The sequence below is a fragment of the Anas platyrhynchos genome, chromosome 11 (genome assembly GCF_047663525.1).
Source record: "Anas platyrhynchos isolate ZD024472 breed Pekin duck chromosome 11, IASCAAS_PekinDuck_T2T, whole genome shotgun sequence".
NCBI lineage: Eukaryota > Metazoa > Chordata > Aves > Anseriformes > Anatidae > Anas > Anas platyrhynchos.
The window spans coordinates 6,645,882-6,672,354 of record NC_092597.1 but is presented as its reverse complement, the minus strand read 5'-3'; the positions used below and the strand labels follow the sequence as shown (position 1 = coordinate 6,672,354).

Below are 26,473 nucleotides of genomic sequence, written 5' to 3'. Positions count from 1 at the left end.
TTAACTGTCCATCTGTGTGTCCTTCCCCCAGATCATGGGCAGGTAAAGTATGTAATGCAGAAGGCAGTGACCCAGTGACTTCTCCAAGTCTTTTCTGCCACTAAGCTATCTCATCCTGGCTTCGGCAGCTGCTGTTTAGGAACAGCTCTCTGTCCCTAGATTCCATCTTGTGGAAAAAATGGTCACAAGCATGTGCTCAGTGAGCAGAGTGTTAGTAGGAGGAGTTTTCAAGGCTTGCAAGCATGCTATAGCCACTGTCCTTGTATTCCTAGTTGCATATAACCAATTACTTTTCTTCCTGATGGAGCTTCTCCGTCTTTGAGTTGAGCCTCTGAAAAGGTATGTCAGGAGTTTGGGGAGTGGCATAAAGACATTCTGGGTGTGCTGTCACACATCTTCTGTATTGCCTCACTCTGCTTTCAGAATGCTTAGCTAGTTTGGAGAAAGATGCACGTAGGCCTTTTGGGCCTTAACTGCAGGCTTTTAAGTACTTTCTTGAGAGTGGTATGCAGGTTTGTGTTGAGAAGGAAAGGTGTGGAAAGTTGAGAGGATCTGGGGTCCCCAGGAGTCAACAGTGTCCAGAGGACTGGTTGGAAATCCCCTGGAAAGGGCCGTGTTACAGGGGTGCGTAATTACGTATTCCATACCCCAGATGCTGAAGCTTTTCTGGACTTTCTTGCCTCAAGTGGAATGTGAGGGAAGCTACAGTGAGTAAGGGAATACCAGCTCTTAATTAGCTTTGTTGGGAGGTGCAGGTGACGGGAGGGCAGGGCAGCTCTCCTTACATCTGTGCTGTTGGCCCTGTTGTTGAGGCAGGAGGTAGCAAGGCATAAAACATGCTGAAATAACCTGGATGTTGGCCCTGTGTGGAGGAGGAATTTGTGTGACAGCGCAGGATTGAGCTAGTTTCAGCAACTGAGAGGATGTTTTCTTCCATTAGGCAAACCCTCACTGAAGAGGGGCCTTCCATGAGGCCATACACAAAAGCAATCGAATTATCGAGTAAGGAAATTGTGATGGCTGATCGTGAGGCAGCAGATGGAAAGAGCTAACACCATGTCTGCAAGGCAAAAAGTGGTTCTTGGTGCAAAATACTTGTTGTCTTTTAAAACCTATTCAATTAACGTGTGGAGCTGTATGAGATTTTTGTATGGCTAGTTGTGTTAGGTACTGGAAGGCTGGCAAAAGGTCTCTCTGGAGCTTTCTGTCTGGGCTGAACAACCCCAGGTTGCTCTGCCCCTCTTTGTAGGAGACGTGCTTCAGCCCTTTGATTGTCTCTGTGGCCCTCCTCTGGACTTGTCCTATTAGTCCTTATAGTCTAACAGGTCTGTGTCCTTCTTGTGCTGGGGCCCCGCACTGCTTTTGATGCAGTCCAGGATAGGACGGGCTTTCTGGGCTGTAAGTGCACATTGCCAGTTAATGTCAAGCTTCTCATCAACAAACGCCCCCAGGTCCTTCTCCTCAGGGCTGCTTCCAATCCATTATCCATCCAGCCTGTGGTTGTGCTTGGGATTGCCCTGGCCCCGGTGCAGGACCTTGCACTTGGCCCTGTTGAACCTCATGAGCCTGCCCAGGTCCCTCTGGATGCATCCCTTCCCTCTTGCGTGTCGACGGCACCACACAGCTTGGTGTCATCAGCAAATGTGTCGAGGGTGCACCCAATTTTACTGGCTGTGTCACTGACAAAGATGTTACACAGCGTTGCCTGTGCTAAAACAAATTCAAGTACCTGAAATATCACATTCCTTGGAGGAAAATAGGAAATAATGGCAAAAGATAAGAATGATCAACTTCTTTGTTTTGGGTTGAATGACAGGTTAGGAATCCTGTCACTAAAAGAAAAACAGAAAACCCACTCACTCCAGTCCTCAGGATCAGGATACAGAAGTGCATGGACTTCTGGACTTCAAGGATTTCTAATAAAAGTAAAAGGGTTTAGAAGTTGGCTACAACAGCTGGGTTACTCAGCAATGAATTAATTACATGCTCTCTTTTCATACTTGGGATGGTTATTTTACAGAGCTACTGAAAATGAAACTTGCAGTTATTTGGGATAAAAGATGTGATGCTTCTGTTGTCAAAAGAAAAAATCCAGGCTATTTGCCAAATTACTCAAGAATTTAATTTGTAAAGCCTTTTTAAAACAAAGTTAGCTTTGTATTATGATGCAACTCTTCTTGAGGTATCAAATCTTCCTGAAGTACAGCCTCTTCTTAAAAACAAAAGCATACCAACATAAGCAAAAACATGTTTGCTTAGGCCATGAAATCAGGCATTTAGGGAAACTGACCTGGTAGTATTACTACTACTGTAATTTCATACCTGCTGTTGCAAAAATAACTAGCTCTGTTTACAAAAACAGTACAAGTTATTTATGGATCACAGTGACTTAGTATTTTTCAATTGGATTTTGTATGCTTATAATTTTCTAATAGTCTTACTTGAGTTCCACTAATTACTATAAGCAAAAATTGTGATACGAAGATTGAATACTCAGGGTTGTCAAGTCACGTTGCTGCAGTCTCTGAGTCGTGGTGTTTATCTTCAGTTCCTGTTCTGCTCTGGCAGCTGACTGATAACTGAGTCTCCTTTCTGGATTAAAGACAGCAATACAGTTTAGAGACAGTATAAACATTTATTTTCATGGTGTCAGAGACGTGCTAGTAAAACAGCCATTTGGGTTTGCTGGTAAGAATTGGGATGGAGTAGGGCATACGTGTGCTTTTCCCTGTAGTAGTGCTTATCAGAGTTCGTGTTGGTACTCGGGAAGGCCCCTTTCTTTGTGTGTGTGTTCATTTACATACAACTCATGGACGTGTGTGCAAAAATTAGTTCCCCTATTCAAAGCTTAATTAGCAACTTGTTCTGTTTTTATACATTTTATATAATAAATGGGTCTAATAAAGCTAATAGGAAATAGTTACCCATTAGAAATACTTGGTTTAGTTATTAATTGATACCTAGATTACTTTTTTCCCTCTAGAATTGTATTCCATGGCCCTTTTTTGATCATGGTCGTTACTTGGTGTTTCTTCCGATTTATTTTGCTTAAAATCAGTTTTAATAGTGGTTTTTCTTCTCTTGTTTTTATTATTAATGTTCTGTTTTCCTGGTAACCCTTTCTTGTTAGTCTACAGTTAATGGCGTTTTGGTCAGTAATGTTTATTTCAAACTCTTCAACTCCAGGGTTCTGACATAGAGACGGTGACTTCAGAAAATGGAAGCACAAATGATAACCACGAATTCATTTCAGAAGAATATGTTACTTTGCAAGAAGAAGAGCAACCGATCGATTTGCAAGGTAGGATATTAAAAGGGAAACAGTTTTATAAACAAATGCAAGTATTTGTTGTAGCATTGACACAAAATTATTATTTTTAGTAGAGTACTTTGTAGGCCTCTGTCAAAATACTCGCTTTATCAGTGTTATGTATGTTACCACTGTGTTGTTTAATAATCAATTATCTAAGATATTTTTCTTAAAATAAGTGTAAGCAGTAGAGTGTCTTTCATTTTGGTAGTGTTTTAAATGTTATGTAATAATATGCCCTAGTTTATTCTATCAGATAATTTATAGTAGTACTATCACTTAAGGTGTGTTAATATATTAAATACTGCTATAGATCAAATAAGAGTAATTTGGAAAGAACCAGCAATGCTTTTATACATAAGAAGTGACATTGTGCCACTCTTAGTATTTCTTGAGTTGAAACTGCAAGTCTTGTGCATATTAATATAATGCAAATCCACTTATTTTAATCACTACATGTAATAATACTGGTATGAGAACACATACAGAACTAACATACTCTAATAGTATATGGGAATGAGGGGAATTTATAAAGCTATGTTTTAATCCCATGGTTTTTTTTTGTTTTATTTTTTCTTATGTAGCTCAGCACAGCACTGATGGAGAGGTACCAGTGGTAGACAACACACTCTCTGCTTTTGAGGAAACTCAGACAGTTCCAGAGGTAACTTATATATAATGTTATTCAGAAGCTAATGTGAGCCTTATTTCAAAATGCAAAGCAATACTTTAAAGGTAGTAAAATGAAGATACTGATTTTTCTTTTTCAAAGCATTAGGAACTCTTGCTACTTTTTCAAGTCAATTTATGTTCTATATATTTGAATAACTTTTTACATTATCTTCTTCCTTAGGGAAGGAAAGAAAAAGTGCATGATGATGGTTCCTGTGTTGGGACTATTAGTGATGATTCTGACATTGTTACGCTTGAAGCTCCAAAAGGGGAAGAAACTCAAAGTCAGGAGGAAGCTCCAGCTGATGGTGAAGAAGCTCGCAGTTCAGAGGATTTTAACATGGGTTCCTCCTCTAGCAGTCAATATGCATTTTCCCAACCAGAAACTGGTAAGAGCAATAAATTACTAAGTAATTGTGTGCAAAAATGACACAGGAAGGAAATCTGCTTAGGAGATCTTGTTTGTCGAGCTGGAAAAAGTAAGTCTTGTTAAGTGCATGTCCAAATGCTGGCGATACCTTGAACTCTGTTACCCGAACTCTGAAACTTTGTTCAAATATGTGTCTGCATTCTTTTTATTTGGAAGTATTATGTTAAGTGAAGCATTTGCTACTTTAAATAGAAAGTTATTTTCTAGCATAATAGTTATTTTCTAGTGCTGATTTGCTCTTAGAATAATGTAGGCTTTCTCTTGGCTGTTCTTTTGGGTATTTGGAGAGTTGGCAATGGTTAGCTACTAGGTTAGAATGATTTTAGGGGCCATGAGGACTAGTAGCAACAGAACCATGAACACTTGCTTGTCTTTCCACTTACGTAAATTATATATATATTAGGATACTACTAGTATTTAACAGTACTGCGTGATATCCAGAGGAAGGATATGAATACTTGAACAGTTAAAAAATAAAATAAAACAACAACAACAACAAAATATATATATAAAAAAAAACAATTACAAAACAGCAGAACCTTACTGTTGTGTTAATATTATCATTTCCAAGTCCTTTTTAATTCTGTTTGGCTGCTTATTTGTATTCTTTTCTGTTTTATTCTCTCATAACAGCTTTGCGTTACTGATTTTTTTTTTTTACCTTTCAAAGTAATTTTTTTTCAAGAGGAGGATTTATCTTAAAATGTTGTTTTATCTTCTGTAGTATTAAGCATCTTCATAGCTTTGTGTATTTGTGTAATATCCATTGAATTTAGAAACTGACAGCATCTAATTGTGACCAGTGACAATGAGCAGCAAAATTATCGCCTTTAAATCTTCTAGATGACTTGATATAACTTTTAATTGAAAGCTTAGTTTGTTTTTCCTCTTTTCTTTTAGGATTGAGTTCTAAAAATGTTTTTTTTTTTCCTGTTTTTTATACACAAAAGTCAATTGGCTGGAGAAGCTGAGGAAGATTCCTGATTATGTAAGGGAATGGGGCAATGAGGTGAAAGAGCATGTGTCTCGCAGTCTTCCTTTCCAAGGTGGTGTGATTAAATTTGATCAGCTTGTGTAAAGCTGATTGCTTATAGCTTGCATGGAGTGTTCTAAAAATTATCACTACCAATCTGACTTGATCTTGTAGTAGTGATATTCCAAACAGATGCTGAAAGCCAATCTTCACCGAAGTTTGGCTAAGCTGTCATTCTGTTTTATTTATTCTTTTTTTGAAAAAATGACAAACTTACATGTAGACTTGGAATGGAAATCATTTAACTTTGTAATACGTATTAGTATGTATGCTTGACCAGAGAATGTTACTTGTTGAATTCCAAATCTGTGTGACTGATAAAAACAATTTCTTCCTTCTAAAGCTGATTCCAGCATGGTCTCTAGTACTCTGTGTTTAATTGACCAAGCACTATATAGAATGTCTGGAGCACTTTTGCATTCATTTTAAATGCCAAAGGTTTAGCAGTCCAAGTTTTTATGCCATTTTCTACAAATAGCAATACTTGCCGTCTACTTCTTGTTGAGTTTTCTATTGGTTTGGAAAAAGATGAGCTTTACTTTTTCCTTATGTAGATACTAAAACATCCTATGAGGATTTTATTCTACGCTTGCATTTGGAAACCATTCCTTTGTAGTTTATGCTGTCCTAACCATGCAAACAGCTTCATGAATGAAGTAAGTTAACTGAGCAAAAGCACTTATTTCAGTATGCAAGTTATGTCTACGCTTCAGATGTATCTGTACAGAAATGCCAAAGAAAATCACATTGTTAACTGACATTGTCATTATCATCTGTTTTCAAGTGTACATCTTGTGTTTTAAAATCGTAGCAGAAGCTAGAATTTTCGATTGCTACTGTGATCACACTTTGTTTCCTTTATACTCTTTCTCATCTTGTTAGTGTGGCTTTGTACTGAATTCTTTCAGCAGTTGTAAGGCAATGTCATTGACAGCTTGTCAGTATCTGCTTAGCAATGACTCTAAACTTCTTGTAGCTTTTTTCTTTGCTTTTTGATTGGCTTTTTTTTTTTCCTGTTCTTTGCTCTCCACTATATATATATAAATCCTATTTGGTTAAGAGCTTCTTGTTGCTTAACCACATTTGTATTCCATATGCTTAATTTTCTTTGGTTGTTGGGGGGAAAAATGCTTCGCAACACACAAAGAAGCAATAATAACACCTGTCTTACTAAGTATGTCTATATAATCCTTTATAACTTCTGACTTCTGCATTTTTATTTAAAAAACTAACGCCTCTGTCCTGACCGGGATCTGAATGTTTGTCTGTATTGCCCAGAATTGGGGAAGTATGCAACTGGTTAAATGAGTTATTCTAAAATAATGTACTTTCAGACAAGTTATATAAACTAATTTAAGAATTTGCATGTCAGGTAGCTAAGTGATTTGTCTTAATCATAATGTCTCGTTTGACTAATATGTAGTAAGAAGGAAATAATCTTCCATAATCTAACATGGTGCTTGTCCATGGAGTCAGAAATTAGACATGTATTTCAGATACTAATTGGTAGTCTTCTGTGAGGTTGATGTAATCACTTCTGCTAAATTGGATTATTTTTTCCATGAAAAAATCTTAATTGGTAATGGTTTTTATAGATTACTTGTGGCATTGCTTGACATTCTTGTCTATTCAGTGATGTGTGCGTGACTTTGCTCAAAAAATTGGTTTTCAGTAGTGAAATGTTCAAGGACAGTAACTCTATTAATATTTCTAAACTTGATGATCTCTCATGAGGGAATGAACAAGGTGTTTCTGGAAGGGGTATTAGCTTTGTGTAGTTGCAGACATCAAACTGAGAACTGTCCAAGCAGGAGCGCTTTGTTACGTGCTGGAGGCTTCATTGATCACATTGAGTCTCTTTCAGGCGTGTGAACTAGATACATATTTGGAAGCTGTTCATCCTGCCGCTGCTTCCCTTTTATATTTGCCTTATGCTTGAAGCTTATGATTTCAAAGGAGAGAGATTAAATAATCATTTTTAGTATACTGGATTATATTTATTTACAGTACTCATAGTAAGCATTTGTACCGTTAATAGCAATAAGCAGTTCTGGCTCTGTTGTTGTTTTCTCAGTTAGAATGTAAGGCTTTTGGGCTGTAGGAACACAAACGTACAAACGGTATCATAAATACCATTCTACAAAAAAAGCTTGGAAGATGATTTGTGTAGTTAAAACTTGTGCTTATCTCAAACCCTGGTTGATCCATCATTCTAAAACATCAGTCAGGTAATCAGTGTTGTGGGCCCAGGGCGTTAGGCAGTGACAAACACAGAGGCACCCAAGGGGCTCTTTTCCTGTGCAGGATTTGTTGAAAAATTTTTTTTTTTTTTTTTTTTCCTGAAAGGTGGTTAAAAAGTTATATATACAGGTAGCATATTTACAACAGTTACAACAGCTACGTGAATGGAACTTCAGTGAAATTTTTGTCTGCAGCTGCACGTTGATCACAGAATGAAGTTTGAGGCACTACAGTAAAACAATGGCTACATCTTTTTAGGAGGCTTTCTTGTAGAAACTGTTGCTCTTGTTATGAAGTAGGTGAATCTGAGTATCTGTAAGTGAAGGAAATCTGAGTTCTTAACTTTTCTACTTTGCAAGAATTTGCAGAAGCAGTACATGTGGATATTTTAAAGAAGTGGCATTGTCTAAAAGAAATGCTTTCTAGTGGGTGAATTACAAGGTGTGGGCAAGTGTCAGACAGTTTTTCCTGGTAATGTTAATTAATGTTAAAAATGATTTTTAACTTTGGATATCAAACATTCTGTATATGATATCAGGTGCAAGCTGTCACATCAAGAATTTTTTTTTATAAATATTCTCTGAGATGAATGCCCACTACGTTTTTGTGTGAATAAGATGAATTTTTGTACTTCAATTATTTTTATAACACCAATTAATGCATTTTAAAGACTGTTCTATGTTGTTTTCCAGTTTTTTCATCTCAGGCTAGCAATGATGAATCAAGTAGCGATGAAACTAGCAATCAGACCAGTCCCACAGTGCGAAGACGTCGGGCTAAGAAGCGGCTGATCTCTAGCTCCGAGGCTGAGAGCAGATCCCCTGCTGACCCGGAGTCCGAACCTCCTAGAGAAGAGCAGCATAAGCGCCAGTTCAGTAGCGGCCTGAATAGATGCATCATACTAGCGTTGGTGATTGCCATCAGCATGGGCTTTGGACACTTCTATGGTGAGTTTATAGAAAGTAAAATACATAGAGCCAAGAGTGTGCATACGTAGCAAATACCATTTTATTTTTGAATCTAATTTTTCTCATTCTATGCTAAAAATCTAAACCTGGAACCTACAACTGAGATGAATTAACAGCTAATGTGTAGAAAATAGAGAGGCCCTTCAGCAGTGCAAGTGTATTTAATGTAATTACATTCAAATTAAAGCAAATAAAAATAAATTAAATATTGTTCACTCTTTCAGGTAGATCTTTCTGCATTTTCTCATACTGCAGTGTCTACACTTAATTTTTCACATCTTTTCTTTTGAAGTAGATTTATGGTAGTGCTTATCATTCCCACTAGTGTTCAGAAAGTCATTTCAGGCTTTTGTCCTATTTGTATTCATCTGGTAAACGTCAAAGCAAAGCATATTTTTTTTACAGGAGTTTACAGTATCAATATTATTCTCTCTCCAGTGGAGGAAAATAAGCTGTATGTGTCCTTGCAATTCTAGAGTGACTTAAGGAGTCTGCAATAGCAGCAATTTTTCCGTGTTCAGTGCTTTGCCCAAAGTTTAACATTACAGATCGTTGCTACATTTAACAAATTAGCAGAACTCGTTACTGATCTAAATCTGTGGAGTGCAATCCTGATCATGTAAGATTTGTGTGATATGATAAAAAAAAGAGAGGGTGTTTATTTCTTAGTAGTCATTTTTCATGAATAGTTCTGGTTGTGTATGAAATGTGCCTTAGTAATACTTGTGATTCAGTTTGGGACTGGGAATATGATTGTAACTGTAACTGGATTTGATTTTGACTAATTGTTAGGAGTCTGAATTTTGACACTTACTTTGAAAGGCTAATTTTCACTTGACGCAGTTTTTTTCCGTCTTAGGTAAACCTGAAGGTAAGAGTCATGAGTGATACTGTGGGTGCTGTGCTTGCATTCAGGTTTAATAATTAAATAGTGTGCATGTATGTATGTTTACACACTCATACCTGTGTATGCATAGTGATATAAAACACGATAACTGAATCTTAGGAACTACTAGTGTATGCAGCATTGTGTGCGTGACTAATGCAGTCATGTAAAATACTTCTTATTTAGCAGTTGCAGCAAGTAATAGCAATAAACATCGGCATGCTAGAAGCAGAGAAGAACAGAGTGACTAGAAGGATCTCTGATAATGTTTTGCTCTGGTAACTTGAGGTTTCACTTCTGCTCATCATTTCACCAAATTTAAATTGAAGCTAATGATAAATACCATGCTTTTAAAGAATTTGCAGATGTATGAATGAGAAATATATTTTGGAAATGTACAAGGGGTGATAAATATACTAAGAATTCAATTTAACCTGTTGAATCTTCTAAACAGAAATTGACATCACTGATAGCTTTTCAGCAGAGAAAGCAGCTCTGTGTGCCTTTAGTTTTTAATTTGAGTGAAAGTTCTTTGGGATTATGTGGTGACTCATCTTTCTGCCACTAGAAGGGAAATCAAACCCTGCTTTCTGTTTTAGGTGTGATTTTTGTTCTTTAAAACATATTTGCAAAGAGAAATCTATCTTCTAAGGGAGTATACCATAGCAGTCTCTTAATGCTAGGCTAGTCGACGTGTTAGAGAATTGTAGGGTGTCACTTTTTAAGGAATTATTTTTTTTTTTAATCAGTACTAGGATAGTGTTTTCCTTTTTAGCTAGAGCTCCAGAGCTGCTTCTTTAAGATTCATCACATTTTTCTTCTTTTTTTTATTTTTATTTTTTTTAAGATTTAGAAGAAGAGTAGGATTACATTTTAATAATTGTGTTCTTATTGGTATAAAAAACTGAGTTAGCTGGCTTTGTGATGCTCTAGAAAGGAGATCTGAGAGAGGGCAAGCTTTCCAGGAACAACATGTAACAGGAAAAGCTGAAGTTAGGGAACTCTAGCCAGAAGACAGTTTCCTTGCGGACATTCAGATAGTTAATTTATTTTCTTTAAGCAGAAACCATAAAAGGAAACATTGCCCTAATGCTTGAGATTTGGGTAGATTACTTAAAGAATCTGAAGGATGTTGTGACTTAGAGTAAGCAAAATGACAAATCAGCAACATGGAAATGGTAGCAAAGACACTGTAAAAAAGGATGTGATGAGGTAATATTCCTCACTGATGGGTTTGTCTCCAGCTGGTACTGTATCTAAATCTGTCTTGACAAGGAGAGGGATAGAGTTTGATTCTCTATCTGTAATTCAATTGCCACTTAACATGAACTCCTTACACTAAATGATGATCTTTCAGATTCTTAAAAGCCATGGACTAATTAAAACATATCTAAAAACATAAATAAGAAAAACAAATTTACTCTCAGTGTATTTAAATTCACTTATGCAAGGATCTTTGCTTCCTATGAATGTCCATCAGGACACTGTAAACTGAAAATCATTGCTGTAAAGAGGTTGCTTTCCCTTAGCTGTATTGAACTATTGAGGTTCAACTTGGTTTAGAGTACTTTTTTTTAAAGTTCATACTTGAGAATATCTTAAACAGAAATTGAGAGCACAAAAAAAAAATACCTCCGTGTAATAGTATTTATGGAATTTCTTCTCTATAATAATAATAATAATAATACAGATATAGAGGAAAAACTGCACACCCTGCATTGATTTTGAAAGAAATACCTAAACCTTACTGTTGCCATTTGCTGTAGCGTCAATTCAAGAGACACCTAAAAGTGAAGACCTGAAAACTACATCATGTTTACAGAACCTGTATAGGTAGGGAAGCACTAGTAAAGTAGTTTTAACTAAGAGAAAATATTGGTGGCTAGTGCAATAAAGGTATTTTTTTCAGAAATAAATAAAACCTCAGCTTTCTTCTGACAATTGAGAAGACGGGTATTTGCTGACTCTTCAGACTTTGCTCTTATGGATAAGAATGACAAGGACAAAACCTAGAGATACTTGCTGCTTTGTGAGAAATGTTTAAGAATTGTGTTTCTACATGGAAATTTAAATACTGTGCTGATATTATCTTTTTTATGTAACTTTATTTAACAGTAAATGTTGTAGTTCTGAAACAGATAATCTGTGGACTAATGTGCTCCCTTCTGTCTATATTGTCTTGCATGTTACTGAAAAAACAAGAAACCTTACACACATTCATTCCTGCCTTTTTTTTTTTTTTTTTTGCATATAGTGTTCCTAAATTTTTTTTTTTGTTCTCCTCGAATGGGACTAATGGAGAATTGATGGGTCTGTTTGAGAAATTGTTTATTGTTGGAAGAAAAAGAATCAGTATATTACAATCTGGTTTTAGCTGTGAGAAAGATTTTTAACTGTTTAGCTGTAACAAAATTATTAAGTCTTACTAGTAAGTACTAGGCAGAAAAAGCAAGGTAAGAATGCTTCTGAATTTGCAGGGAATATGAAGATGATACTTAGATTTATCTGTTCATATTTTCCTTGTAACTGCTGTAAGTGAGAATATCAAAAAGTTTTTATCTTTTTAGGTACAATACAGATCCAGAAACGTCAGCAGCTGGTAACAAAGACACGTGAATTAAAAGATATGAAAGATGACCTTTACCAGTGCCAACAAGAGCAAGGAGATAAAGTGGGGGTAGGTATGAGTTTAGCTGGAAGTCGTGTGATTATTTGTCTGTCATTATATGTGTGTAGTTTACAGAAAGTGAAATTATCACACAAATGCATTATGTATTTATTTTTAATACATTCCTTTTGAGAATGTCATTTTTAGTTCCACTGAATTATTGACATATTTTGTAATTTGATGAAATTTATTAGTGATATGTGTTTAACCATAGTTTTTTTTATGTACGCAGTCCTAGTAGTTGTCTGGGAGTTACCTGGCTCTAGAGACCATCTTCTTCCCTGTGACATAATGCTAGGTTGTCATTTATAAAGACAGGAGAAATAGAACTGTGCTGGTAAAAAAAACTATTTTGGTTGAACTTACAGTTTTACAACTTTGCTTTTTAAATTATTCATGGTTATTCATTTTTCAAATACTCGACAACCCAGATTTTTTGTTCAGCTTCAGATAATTCAGAGAGAAGACTAGGAAGTGCTTTGTGTGTGGAGTGTTTTTTTCTAATGTTGCTGACAGCAGCAGTTAATGCGATACACGTTGTTTAACTCTAGTGTTTGTATACTAAGAGACTGGGAGTATCCTCATGTATTAGCGTATGGTTACATGAAAACATTCTTTCAGCAACAAAGTTGATTCAAGATCAATTTCTCCTGCTGAATTGCTTAATATCCTTGCTTCTGCTCATGTATTTGTTTTTGTATGTAAACCCTGATTGCTAGGCATAAACAGCATGCACACTTTCATTTTGTTTTAAGATGTATCACTTCAAGTATACGGTTTACTATCTTTCAGCTATTTAAATCAGTAAAACACAAGGGGTGATGACCTCTGGTTGGAAGTGGGAGCCTCTCACATGGTCTGTGTTGTCAAGAAAGTGTTTGTGTGTTTATCTCAGAGATGCACACACACACATAGCTCTATTTTTGTATCCTGCTGCAACATGTGTCACTTCAGCCAAAATGACAAGTGAACTCTTCTGGGTTTACCTTGGTCTTCTATTTTGCTAGCTAAAATTGTAACAATTCTAATCATACTATGTTTTGCTTGTTTGCCTTAGTTGCTTAAGGGAGATCTCTCCACATGTTTGACTTCTACTGAGATGGAAAAGAAATCCTTTGAATTGCACAAAAAAAGTCTTGCTGCAGAAAATCAACACTTAAGAGAATCCCTAGAGAAGGAAGAAAAAGCTTTGGCTTCACTTCAGGAAGAATTAAGAAAACTAAGACAACAAATCAGAAACTTGGAAGATAAAGGTACTAGTACTGAGTCTATTGTCATGGAAAACCAGAAACTAAGGGAACATTTGGAAGAGGAAAAGCAAAGAAATCATAACTTTCTTAGACAAAAGGAAACACTCTTTGCTGAAGCACAGATGTTAAGGAGAGAATTGGACAAAGAACGTCGTGTTACAGAAGCTCTGAAAAAAGAACTAGAACAGCTAGGTTCTCGTCAAACGCCTGACAATGTTGCTGATGATGATACATTAAGAGAAAATCAAGAAATAGAAACTCTGCGAGGAAGACTAGCAGAACTAGAAAAAAAGCTAAATTTTGAGCAACAACGCTCTGACTTATGGGAGAAGCTGTATGTTGAAGCAAAAGATCAAACTGAAAAACAAGAAATGAATGAAAAGGGACAAAAGAAAGGTGCTAAAGGGCAAAGTAAGTCGAAAAAGAAATCAAAGGAATCATTTTTTGGCTCAGTTAAAGAAACTTTTGATGCTATGAAAAATTCCACCAAAGAGTTTGTTAGACACCATAAAGAGAAGATTAAGCAGGCTAAAGAAGCAGTGAAAGAAAACCTGAAAAAATTCTCTGATTCTGTAAAGTCTACATTCAGACACTTTAAAGATACCACAAAAAACATCTTTGATGAAAAGGAGAAGAAGTCAAATGATAAAAAGTACGAGGCAAACAAGAAAGCTCGAACTTTTTACCGAGAGCATAACTCTTATGAGAATCTGAAGAACATGCATTACAGGGGACCTCACATGTCAAAAGATTTCAAAGATGGAAGAAAACATCAGTTTACGACATTTGAAAAAGATGCAGGTTCAGACAAATGTCTTAACGATCCTTTGTGTAACAGAAGACATCAGTTTGTCCTAAAAGGCTGTTCTGGTATTTTTGAATGTGCTCATCAAGAATTCATTAGTCTCTTTAACAGAGTATCAGATCCTATTAGGGTAGATGAATTTCATCGGCTAATGAAAAAGTATTTGCAACAAGTTGTACATAACTTCCATCACTGGAGAGAACTAGAAAATTTCATCAATAAGTTTTTTCATAATGGGCTTTTTATACATGACCAGATGCTGTTCACTGATTTTGTTAATGATGTCAAGGATTATCTGGAAGATATGAAGGAATACCAAAGTAAGAATGAAAACGTTTTTGATGATTTGGACAAGTACGTCTACAGATACTACTTTCAGTATGATAATTCACCCCAATATGGACCCAGGTTTGTTTCAATGTTTCCTGAACTATTAATGAAATGTAGTCTTTGTAAAAACAACTAGTGGTGGTGTTCTAATAGATTTTTTTCTAGTCACAGTTGTATATAAAGGACTCAGTGGCGGAAATACTAGAGTGTACCTCCCACACTAACATTCCCGTGCCCTTCTTCTCTCGTACCCTCCTAACCCACTTCAAAAAAAAAAAAATTTATATATATATGAGGTACTACAGATCCACTGTACATAGCACAATCAAAATTTCCACAGAGTCTTTTAGAAAACTGTAGCTGCGGGTAGGGTTACTTTAGACTCAACACGTATGAGAGCTTTTCATTTCATCAGACAGGCAATCTCATGAGAAGCGTTAACTAAGGCTCCCTGTTGTCCTTCCCTGAATTAGAAGGTTTTTGGATGTATTTGGGCAGTCTTAAAGTCCTGTTCTGTCAGGGATCTTCCCTGCTGGCTTTTAGGAGTTTCACTACTTAGTATAGTACTGAGCTGGTCTTAATCCCCAGATCAAGGCTGCTCAAATAGCAGACTCTAGTTGGGATCCTGGCCCAGACTAAAATTTGTTCAGACTTGCTTACAAATGTCCTTGGCAAGTACTGTTGCCTGCATTGCTTTCCTGTATCTAATGGTATTCTCAGGGTTTCTGCAGAGTAGTTGTGGTAGTCTGACTGGCCCAAAAGTGCTAGAGATGATGGACTGTTTCTACTGCATAGACTTTGGTGAAGAAAATTAAGCAAGCAGCCTTAATATATAGTGTGGAACTTGCTCTTTCTGGAATAATTAAATGTCTATATTTTCTGTGGCTTTTAATTTCATGGCTGTTACTAAATTGGTTATATGGTCTTTTGTGCTAATGTTTATTCTGAGCAGGTAGGAAAAAATGCTGTATGTGAACTTCTAGTGCATTACATGTATAAATTAGTAATTGTCTTTGAAGACATAATGGAACTTTTCCCTCTGGTATTCAGCACAACACATATTGAATAGTTAGATTGAGGTGCATTTCTTCAGTTGTGTTTATCTTTTGGATGTGTATTATTTACTATTTTATGTGTTTATTGCAGCAGGAGGTCTGAATACTTAACTATTTTGGGGTTACTACATGCTATGTGAGGTTGGACCTCCTCTTAGTGACGGTTGAACTGTCAGGATGTTTCTATCAGTTACCAAGTAGCCTTTTCAAATGTGGTGTTTTGGTTGCTACATGACTTCAGTTGTTTTTATTTATAGTTCAAGTGCTTTTTACTAATGTGTTACTAATTTTTAATTAGGCAGTTTATTTTTAAGCACTTCAGTTTGCAGAGAAGCAAAGCTTCAAATACATTTACTGATTGTGTCATAAAGTATTTTGTATGATCCTGAGGATGGATGAAAATAGCCTTAGCTCAGTTTAGCAGAAGCTTAGACTCCAGTGACAGAATAACAGCATACAGTGTAATGGCACTCTGTGCATCACAAATGGCAATAAGTGAGCAGCTGTCTTTTGTCAGCACCACTCCTTCCCATAGAAATGTATTTATTATACTTGCACACTGGAGAACCTCTAAAGTACATGTTTTTAGGCATTGGGGTTTATAAAGTTTTCATTACTTTTACAGAGCAGAATATAATAGAATAGCTTAAAACCAGATTGAGATCTCCACTCAAGCATCACAGTAGGGATACTCAAACAGCTATTCACCTGGCTTTATTCTACAAAGAAATTTAGGAAGCCTGCTTCAAAGCAGTTTTATTTTTAGAAAGAATTTCTTTTAAGTATACCATCTCAATGATGGTTAAAAACAAACAGAAACAGCAACAAAAATCCTGCACGTTTTTCTTGCAAGAGAAAGGACTACTTAATACTATTTTTTTCACCTCAGCATGCTAAAAGCTGTTCTTGATAATGTAATTGTATTTCAAAATGCTTTTAAAAAGTGCTTTCATACGAGTTGTAATAAGTTTTTGTTTACTCCTTGCAGTCGACCTAAAAGGCCTTCTTTTACACAAACTGAAAATACCAGACATGAAAAACAAGCTCAGAAGTACCACCATCGTAATAAAAGAGAAGGTAAATGGCATAAACATGGTCGCACTAATGGAAGACACATGGCAAATCTTGAAATAGAATTGGGGCAATTACCCTTTGATCCAAAATACTAAGTAATTTATGAAAAAAAAAAAAGATTCAATTTAATAATTGACCTCCTCTCTGGAAACTAATTGTTTTTCAAGAAAGCAGCAAGATGCAAGTTTTTCTCTAAATAATTTGTTTCTTACAAATTGTTAAAAGGCACACGTCAAGCTTTCTAATATGCATACTTGGTATTGTTGCTTTAACTGTTCTATGGAAGTGGTAAGAATTTGGGTGCCAGCGGTATTGTTACAGAAACTAGGCATGCAATGACTTGTATATGAAAAATATGCTTAATTGCATTCCATTAGTGTAGTTCAAGCTTGAGTCATGCATAATGTATCAATAATTAACTCCAGTGTTTGATATACTAACTTCATCTCATCCTTCAAAAAAAAAAAAGTCTACATTATGGTAATGTACTTGTTAGTGTGTTGTAATCTTACACTTGCTTCTTGTCTTTCGGGGGGTGGTTCAAGAGCCTGTTGAATTGTGAAAAATTTGCTGTGCTGCATTCTAATCAGCTTGCTGATTTAAGCACTTGAAATATCTTGCATATCTGCATATTGTGGAAGAAAAATAAAGAGACAGTCTGGGTAAAAGAGTTTATTTATATTAAAAAAAAATAGCATAGCTGTATAGTTCTATAAATTGGTCCAGTCTTGTCTGATTTCTTGTTTAAAGTAGTCATATGGTAGCTTTGGTCTTCCTGATGTTCTCTAATGTTGTAAGAGGTTAACACCCCCACCCTGACATATTTGCCACTGAAGTTGCCTTCAGGAAGAGGTTTTTGCGTTTCAAAACAGTCAATAGTTGCCTAATCAAACCTTCCATTTTGACTTACTCAGTTTCAGACTCACTACTCTCTCCTTTCTGCAGTAAAAGATCTTCTAAGCATATTATTGCTATGGAAAACTGATCTCATTAGGTCATTAGTCTAGAAACTTATCTTCAGGTACGACTCATTTCAGTCCTCTTCTGTAGATGTAGATATGGCTTCCAACTCGTCCTTGAGGTACGTGAGTGTGAAAGATGGTGGCTGTTTTCTCATAGCCCTTCAAAGCTAGAAATGATGATATTTCCTGTAAATGAACATACATTAGTTTCCACGCTCAAAAACTGTATTTCAGTGTTTCAAAATCTTCTGGAAACCATCAATTCAATAATCCCCTGGCAGTTTTGTCACTTATTTAAGAAGAACTGCTACAGAGGGGCAGAGAGCTATTCTGTTTGATCTTGTCTGGAGAGTGTCTTCATCAGATGCTGTTGTTTGAGTACATGGCCCTCATAAAAGAATTGAGGGGAAGAGGTATGCTGACTAATGGCATTTTTGCTTGTCATTGTTTCTTACTTAAAAGTGTATGATTCTGGGAACAGGCATTTATTTTAACATGACAGGAGGAAAATTCTTCCAGAAAACTTTACTTTATGGCATGCAGAATTCATATGGAGGGCATGTGCAAATGTTAAGGACGTATTGCCAGGATGGTATCTGTAGTGTATTATGGACTAGGCAGTTCAGTTTTCATTTAAGTGTTTAAAAAAGCTAAAGACAATACTTAAAAAATCTCAATTATAATTCTCTCAATTTCTCCTGTAACTTTACATCAAAACTAGTTTGTTTGATCCTGCAGTTACCATACCTGTTCTAGCACGCTGAAGAAAATCAAGTGACTAGGTAATAATGTATCATTGTAAAACTCCTTATTAAGCCAGCCAAGTGGATTTAAGTAAAACACATCTGCTTCATCAATATAGCTTTCATTTCCAGTTAGGTCTGGGGGACATTGAAGGAATCTCATTTTTAGAGGACAGTGAACGTGGCTAGGGAGAAAAACAAAACAAACTTCAGAATAAACTGATGAAGACATGAAATGACTAGAATACATCAGTCAAAAAAAAAAAAAATGAATAATTAGGTTTCTTCCCCCTCCACGGCCAATGTTTTCTTCCCTTCTATACTTCATATGAAAGCAGAATTAGAGAAAGTAGATTCAGCTCTAAGCTGCTGTGAGTGCTTTTAAACAGTTCACAGAAAGCAGACTTTTCTGAATACAAACATCCTCTGCAAAGCATCAGTTCCTTAAATGAAAGATAGTTTTCCACATCAGCTTCATGGTTTGTATCTGCTTCAATGTGTTGTTTATTTTCCAGGATATATTACAAACTTCTTGGAATAGTGAATTCTATGATTGTATGTTATTAATTTTATTTCTTTACCTTCTAGCAGCAGAAGTAAAGGTAAAATTAAAATGTTTTGACTATAACAATGAGTCTAGTTTTGCTACAAAAGTTACCACAATTAAGCTATAAGAAATACTGTAAGTCTGCTGCATATCCTCATACAAAGCTATTTTACAAAAACTGTAGACTGTGAATCTAATTCTGTGGCGTAAGCACAGTTAGCTTATTTTCTGTATTCATTTTTTTTTTTTTTTAGTGGTATGAAAAACAATCTTCCTGCCTACGTTTATCCAGCTCAGACAGGTTTAGGAAAAAAAATCATAATTTCTGCTAAAATGTCTGGATTTTAATATAATAAACTGCTAGTTACTTTATTACCTGTAAAATGGAGTGGAGTGGCATGGCATCATGATGAAGACAAAAGCTTGTGACTGGTTAGAGTCCTTACAAAGTTCCTGCACGTGACTCATAACATCAAGAGTGCCTCTCTGGTGAATCAAGCCTGTATACAGGGCTGGGAGTAAGTTTGATACAAGCAGGAAGCTTGCTGCAGACTTCTTCCATGCTTTTAGATGTTTTAAAGAAAATCCTAGAGAAACATTTAAGTAAGTTTATGATAAGCAAAAACTTAATTCTGCATAGTACTTCTGAAAACTATTAGTTGAAAACAGTACTTTGAAGTGTTTTAATATGCTGCAGTCTTTACTGTTGGAAAATGGGAATTCATAGGTTAGTGTTTGAATCCATTACTGTTGGATTTAACAGTGTAAATGTTAAATCCATATCTGTCCTTTGGAGTCCAGAAGTAAAACTTTGAAGCCAGTGTTTTATCTCTCTAGAGCTTAGTTTTATTTATTTATTTTTTTTTGGTGGGGAAATAATAGTTCATCCATTACTTTGGATGAATGGTATACAGCGACTGTGTTGTGATTCACACATCCAAGTAGAGCCAGAATAAATGATAACACATGCTCTGGTATGATTGTGGTATTCTTTATCTCCAGCATGCTGAAACTATAGCATTCCCTTTATACATTTGTTATGATCCTTACTGTTAGTTGTTCGTGAGCTACCATCCTTGGAGAAGCTTATTCCCTTCTCACTCCTTATCTTGAAGGAGGTAATAGAAAGAAGACACATTTCTCCTGATGGGAGATAATGTGATTCATTCCTGTCAGTATCATGAGACAGAATGTTTTATGCAGCCTAGCTCTGTGACCACCTTTACAGAAGCAAAAGAAACAAGTTAGAGTAGGCCTGTTTCAGAAGCCAGTAGTGTAGCACAAGTACTTTAAAGAAGTCTTCAGTCAGCCCATATTCTAACAAATTGCAGATATCTCAGATGAAAACAAAGTCTGATACTTAGTCTTATTTAAAGATGTGGAAACATTCTGTTACAGGCATTTTTAGCTGATTTTGTGAGATAGCTTTAATTTATCTTCAGGTGTACTTAGAAAGGAATCGAAAATTAACAAACTTTTTTTCTACTTTTATTTGTAATGTTTGGAGCAATTTCAAGACCTCATTGCAATCACTGAGTTATCAAAAACTATTCTGTCATTCTTTTTCTTTACAAAAGTATCCAGATCATACTTTTCTCTTGATTAATTGAGGAAGTGACATTATTCTATTATAGGTGTAAAAACTGAGACATATTAACAAAGAAGTGGTCTGACTGGACATTTTCCTGCATGTAAAGTAGAACTGGCTCTTCTTAAATCTGCTACTGAACTGAGCACCGAACTAACCAAAGACATTATTTATTTGATCGTTTCTGGCAGCAAAGCTACTGAACTAAGATTAACTTTTGTTAAGACTAACAAAATAGGTTAAAAAATTACAATTTTCTCTGATCTGTTTTTGAACTTCTATGTTAAAGCTATCTAGCTTCGTAAGTTCTAGAAATTTGAATTGTTCCTTTATTACTTTCTAGTAGATTAAGTTTTACATCATGATTTGACTCTTTGTACAGATATTATAGTAGTCTAGCTAATACCTTTGTTTCTGCAAAATAACTATTAGGCTCTTTGTTTTGTATAAAAAGGTTGCAGTTGTCAGATGCCAGTTCAGCAGTTCATGCAAGCTATCTTTAGTTCATTTAAAAGTTAACTGCATTAGTTTAGGGATGTTGTTTGTGGTTTAACAAACTTGCTGTACTATGCCTTAAGGAAAAAGCTATCACGTTAACTGTTCTCAAACTGCTGTGGGAAGTAGACTCCACCTAGAGTTTAGTCAAGAGCAGACAAAGGAACTATCATCATCTCTTAGTTGATGATGCTACTCCAGATTCAGGTCTAGAAAATAATTTCTGAACACTTGAGTTTTTTCATACTCAAATGCAATTGCCTGAGCATACTTTAGAGAAGTGAGTGGAGAAATATTACAAAGGAAACAACAAAATTTGCTGTAAGAGTGGCACTGCATTAAAGTTAGGAGTTGCTGAAGCAATTTTTTTTTCTTGTAGGAAATACTTTTATCCATACTAAGGTTTCTTCATGTGTATTTCAGTCACTTATTGTTCTTCATCCTTTTTTCTAGGCTACTTCTAGTAATCCTTTGTCAAATACCTACATTCAGTATTAACTGCCTGTCTTTGGGTAAACGTTATATACACAAAAGGTTGCAAGACATTTAAAACCAAATTCTTACCGCAAAAAACCATGCAAAATGGCAGTACTGGATAGATGAACCTGAATTCCTTATGGCTCAACGTGCTGTAATAAAACAGATATGGTACTATAGAGAGAAAGTTGAATACATCAGTTCTGTTAACAAAATATGTTTAGAGCATGGAGGACTATAAGAGCACTTAGACATACTTAAAAGCATGTTATCAATTTAGAGTAATCTCTTTTTAAGAATGTAACAAGAGCATTCAAATTAAGATTATTTCATCAGTTTAAATAACACATTAATAAAAGTGCCTGGCTACTGTGATAGAGCAATGAAGTTGTCTGATTCTATGAATACTAAATACTTTACCCATTACTTTTCTGTAATAAAAGGCAAGAAAAAGGGTGGATGGTGAGCTAAGATGTAAGTACACATTTGTATCTCCCAAAGTAACGTTCACCTGTGCTAATACAACTTCACTCCATTCAATTTTTTATTTTTTTTTTTGGTGGTGGGATTACGGCAGGACTTGTGATGGGAACCAGACAGGTTCTTGCAAGACTAAGGGAATCAAGAAAGGCCTAAAGCCAGTAGATCTACATGAAGTTTGGGGCTGGACTGAAAGACAGGACAATATTTGTGTCCTTGCTACTGTTTTGCTGTATTGTTACTACTGTAGTTTGATACTGTTTACTACTTAGTATTTACTAACTTGCTGTATCTTTTCCTGCCTGAAAGTCTCCTGCTTAATCTACAGTTAACTGAAGCTTTAGAAACAGCTTACCTTCTTTCCTAGTTCTTCAAGTGATGTATCCAGCCCTGTGATAAATGTTCTTAAAAGGTGTGTATAAACTTGTGAATGAAGTAAGTTTTAGAAGTCAAAAAAACCCTTATTGGGAATGTATTAAAGAAGCAAATAATGGAGTATTTTCATTAACAGATGTCTAGTGAATGGTTTCCTAACCAGTTCTGTTATTCTTTACACGATTCTTAAGTGATTCAGAGTTTTTTTTTTCCATTTCCCACTGAATTTCATGCCAAATTATTTTATTATTTCAGGGTCTAACTAAACACATGTGTGTGCTAATGATACAAATGGTAGTATTACCTTCAATTCTAGAGACTATTGCATAATTGACTGCGTTTTCTCAAGTATTTGAATAGTTTTAAATTTTCTATCGTTTAACCTGAATACCATGCTTTGTTGTAGCGAGGACATGAGCTTTGATGAAAAGAACACAACTAGCAAAAGATTGTAATTGTACTTAAGAGAAATTACCTGTATACTAACACCGTCCAGATCACTGCCATTAGAAAGATGCGATACCTTTTTGGTGCCAGAACACAGCCATGAATAAAGAAAGGCAGATGGGTACCCAAGATAATCGGTAGTCCCTGGGTCAAGTACCAGTGCCAAGGATGAGAACCATAAAATGTTCCTAAATTCTGCAGCACGTTGAATTTCAAGAAGTTCAGCTGAACCAGGACCCACTGGGATGTTCAAGGGAGGGAGGGGAAAACAAGTTAAAAATCCAAATTGAAAAATCAACATCTAAATTGAATTATACGGTCATCATTAGCCTCAAGTGACATTTTCATTCATACTTGCATCTTTTCTACTATCTCTTATCACAGACTTCCTGTTTTGGTAGTTACAGAAGGAAGTGTATAAGGTTTACAGTATACCATTAAAAACTACTGATTTACTAAGAGCTCATTTGAAGTAACAGTTTGTCATTTAAAATAACTAAGAAGTCAGTGTTTAAGAATTTATGACTTCAGATATACTTACAGAAGATAGGCCAGACACAGTCTAACTACAGAAATAACAGGATTTAGAGAAGTCCACATCATCTGTGTTAAAATGGTTAGTATTAATCTTTGTCTTGTAAGTTGAGTTTAAAGCTGCTTACCTCACCAAAAAACACACGGTCAGTTATTAAAGAGATTCCCAATGTGACCAATCTGAAAAAAACGAGAGTTGATTGCATTGCTATTGCTTATGTATCAGATTGTACTGTTCTCCAAATTGCTGTCAAAACTTGCTGAAGTTACTCCTAAACTCTTGTAGGATTATCCATACTCATGGCCACTTTACAGTGGCCGTCTGCTATCACCCAGTATCCTTGGCATAACAGCAGGATAAGTTGGAATGATGTTAGTGTTTTTGTCCTTAGGAAATCTCTCTGTGACTCTACACAGCATACACATTCATTTCAAAGAAGCACAACTCTTCTTTAAACTTTTTTTTTCCCCGTGTTTTAACAGCTTTTTTGTATTGAGTCCTCTGTCTCTGCTGCAGCATGTGGTGGTAAAATCAATCTTAAGATACAGGTGCAAACAGTCAATTTAAATTCAGAAGGAACTTACCCAACTGGAATGAAGTTGTGTAGGATGAGGTCTGCTTTCCTCTGTTCTTGCAAAAAGTGACTGAAGACCAAAGGTATCCATGGGATAGCAGCGGTGGGACGGATAACAATTGCAAGTGCTATCAGTGTTAAATATTTGCAGCTAGAATGAGGGAACAAAATAAAAGTAAACTTATCATAAGATCTGATCAATTATTTTGCAGATAGTGATGTTTCCTCAATATAAATATTGTCATATCCCTGACCCAAAGTTCTGCATGCTCCAGATAACCTAACCGATTCTCTGAGTGCAGGTTCTTTGTTTTACTAGAAAGGTTGTCTGCTACATAACGGTCTTATTAGCAATAGAGTCACTAATTAGGAGCGCATACTTGTTTTAAAATAGCTGGTAAAGAAAGTTGTGACTACAAATTTATCTATGGCTGCACCTAAACAATTGTTATCTTTTCTCAAGTTACCACAAACTCCAATCCTCTAAACCTTAGTTTAAGGTTTTTTGTAAAATGATACTTCAGGTAAATAACTGGAGAATAGTCATATTGTATACCAGCTATATCACTACTTCAAAAAAAAAAAAACTAGAGGAAATACCACAGTTGCTGGTGCTACTTGCTATGTGAGGTCTTTTGGTTGCTTTAAATCCTAAGACAGAAGTCGGCATTTTAAATGGTATGTGTTGTTATCCCAAGCCAAAGATTATCAGTACTGTTAGAAGAAAGTTTCTCACCTGCTCCCCATCTTGGAACCTTTTATTGGGTAGTAGTAAAGGGCAAAAATGGTAAGAAGAGTTTCCATGGTGTTTGTAAGAGTTCTGGTACAGGAATACCATGTAAACCAGGAACACAGCTGGCAGAAGTACTGAAAATAATTGTGAACAAGGGGATGCACAAGGAGATGTGTTAAAACAAGTTCTATAGCTTGACTTCGCATCATTTTACCAGTGGTCACACTGCAGCGGTGTTAATTACCATGCAAAAAAATTTTTAAAGTCTGAGACTCACCACATACTTTGCTGTTTCTGCATTTTCAAGGTGTCTCACTAATAAATAAAGCTTCACATCAGCAAAAGCTGCCAAAACTGCTTGCACCAGTCTAGGAACCCATATCTACGTGAGCAAAGACAAAACTTCACTTGCAGCAATATCTGTTATAGTCCGAGTTCAAAGAGCTCAAGTTCACTACTGCATTAGTCAACGACTTAGACACAAAACTTGTAAGTGAATTACTGAATTTCTGTAACTCCCCGTGACTAAAATATAACGATATGATTCTTTAGCTAGTACTTCTGCCTGAACTAAGCAGCGGCTGCGTTTGTTTGCCACTCACCAGCAGCTGCACGTCGTCCTTGCCCAGGAGCTGCAGGGCTTTGTAGAGGCCGGCGAGGAGCATGGGGTAGGCAGAGCCCCGCAGGCGCTGCGCCCACTCCCAGGTGAGGTGCCCATAGCTGCGCACGTTAAGGACGCACCGTGACGGGCCGAGGCCGCGAGCCCCCGCCTCAGCCGCGCTCCGGCCGCTCGCCCTCCCGGCCGGGGAGCAGAGCGCCGGCTTCGCCCCGCCAAAGGATATCCGAAGGCCAGGCGGTGCGCCACCTCCAGCGCCTGCCAGTACTCGTCCGGCACGAAGCTGCTCCGCACCAGGGCGCAGTTCAGCACCCGCACGCCCACCGCCAGCGCCGTCAGGGCCGAGGTCCCGCCGGCAGCGCCTGCGGAAGCACCGCCCGCCGGTGAAGGGCCCGCGCCCCGCCGGCGGCCCCCCGCCCGCCCTCCCTCCCGCTTACCGGCGCCGGGCTGCGCGGCGGCCCCGCGGCCGGCCCCGTACAGCACCGAGCGCCGCCGCCGGAGCCGCACCGCCTGCGGCCGGCCCCGCGGCAGCAGCGGCCCCGCGGCGGCCTCCATCGGCGGGGGCGGCGCCGGGGCCGCGGCGCGGCGCTTGCGCGACCTCTGCGGCTGCGGCTGCGCCTCCTCCTCCCGCGCTGCCCGGCGCGGCTCCTCCCGGCCTTCAGGAGCGGGGCGGCGGCGCCGGCCCTTCCCTCCTCGTCGCTGCGTGCCCGTGCCCGTGCCCGTGCCCGTGCCCGCGTCGCTCCGCGTCCCCGCCGGCAACATGGGGGGGCGGCTGCCGCAGGTGGCGCTGGCCGTGGCGCTCGGCGTGGTCAGCGGGCTCTACATCTACCGGCCCCTCTTCCAGCCGCCCGGCGCCCAGCAGCCCCCCGAGCAGCCGCCGACGGACGCCGCGCCGGGGAAGAAGCCCTGAGGGAGCCGGAGGAGATGGCGCCCGGTGAGGAGACGGCGTCCCCGCCGCCAGCGGGATCCGGGACCGCTTCGGCCGCCTGCCCCCGAGCCGCGCGGGGCTCCTCCCGCTGCCCTCCTGCTCCTGCCGGCCCCAGAGGGCGCCTCCTGCCCGGCCCGGCCCCGCGGCGATCCGCCGGCAGGAGGCGGGACCGCGCTCGGTACCGGCCTGTAGGGGCGCGGAAATACCCATAAAAATCTGAATGCTTTAAGGTACGTGTGTCCGAGTGTGAA

General features: G+C 37.7%; 2 protein-coding genes across 10 annotated transcripts in view; one reads left to right on the top strand and one right to left on the bottom strand.

Annotated features, from left to right (window-relative positions):
• Window positions 1-24,412, top strand: part of CCPG1 (cell cycle progression 1) — a 27,322-nt gene extending 2,910 nt beyond the window's left edge. For 2 of the 8 annotated variants that reach the window (XM_027467028.3, XM_027467029.3), the window contains exons 3-11: window positions 3,187-3,301; window positions 3,895-3,974; window positions 4,164-4,371; window positions 5,363-5,458; window positions 8,379-8,633; window positions 9,514-9,525; window positions 12,108-12,217; window positions 13,266-14,671; window positions 16,637-17,390. In XM_027467028.3, coding sequence (XP_027322829.1) covers window positions 3,187-3,301; window positions 3,895-3,974; window positions 4,164-4,371; window positions 5,363-5,458; window positions 8,379-8,633; window positions 9,514-9,525; window positions 12,108-12,217; window positions 13,266-14,671; window positions 16,637-16,817 — 2,463 coding nt within the window. In that variant the 3' untranslated portion in view covers window positions 16,818-17,390. Of the gene's footprint in view, window positions 1-3,186; window positions 3,302-3,894; window positions 3,975-4,163; window positions 4,372-5,362; window positions 5,459-8,378; window positions 8,634-9,513; window positions 9,526-12,107; window positions 12,218-13,265; window positions 14,672-16,636; window positions 17,391-19,228; window positions 19,952-21,510; window positions 21,918-22,111 lie in introns of those variants that run through there. The other 6 variants (XM_072043351.1, XM_027467031.3, XM_027467032.3 and 3 more) reach the window with 6 other exon arrangements.
• Window positions 17,380-26,473, bottom strand: PIGB (phosphatidylinositol glycan anchor biosynthesis class B). 2 transcript variants are annotated; one of them, XM_072043352.1, is made up of 12 exons: window positions 25,732-26,473; window positions 25,522-25,656; window positions 25,281-25,399; window positions 24,956-25,060; window positions 24,682-24,812; window positions 23,956-24,096; window positions 23,499-23,550; window positions 22,865-23,076; window positions 21,622-21,686; window positions 19,351-19,561; window positions 18,432-18,612; window positions 17,380-17,870 (listed from the first exon to the last, which is right to left on the bottom strand). In XM_072043352.1, exons 1-12 carry the CDS (start codon window positions 26,054-26,056, stop codon window positions 17,751-17,753), a joined length of 1,797 nt encoding a protein of 598 aa, XP_071899453.1. In that variant the 5' UTR covers window positions 26,057-26,473; the 3' UTR covers window positions 17,380-17,750. The 2 variants fall into 2 exon arrangements, with proteins under 2 accessions (XP_071899453.1, XP_071899454.1); XM_072043353.1 differs by lacking the exons at window positions 24,682-24,812; window positions 24,956-25,060 and having other exon boundaries at window positions 25,281-25,656.

Bases quoted from the DNA above. Each gene is read 5' to 3' on its own strand.
- PIGB (XM_072043352.1), bottom strand. From the start codon at position 26,056: ATGTTGCCGGCGGGGACGCGGAGCGACGCGGGCACGGGCACGGGCACG. The intron at 24,813-24,955 runs GTGAGTCTCAGA...AATTATTTTCAG, and splicing joins CAGAAACAGCAAAGTATGTG to TACTTCTGCCAGCTGTGTTC. The intron at 17,871-18,431 runs GTATGGTAACTG...GTTCATTTACAG, and splicing joins TCTTCAGCGTGCTAGAACAG to GAAATATCATCATTTCTAGC.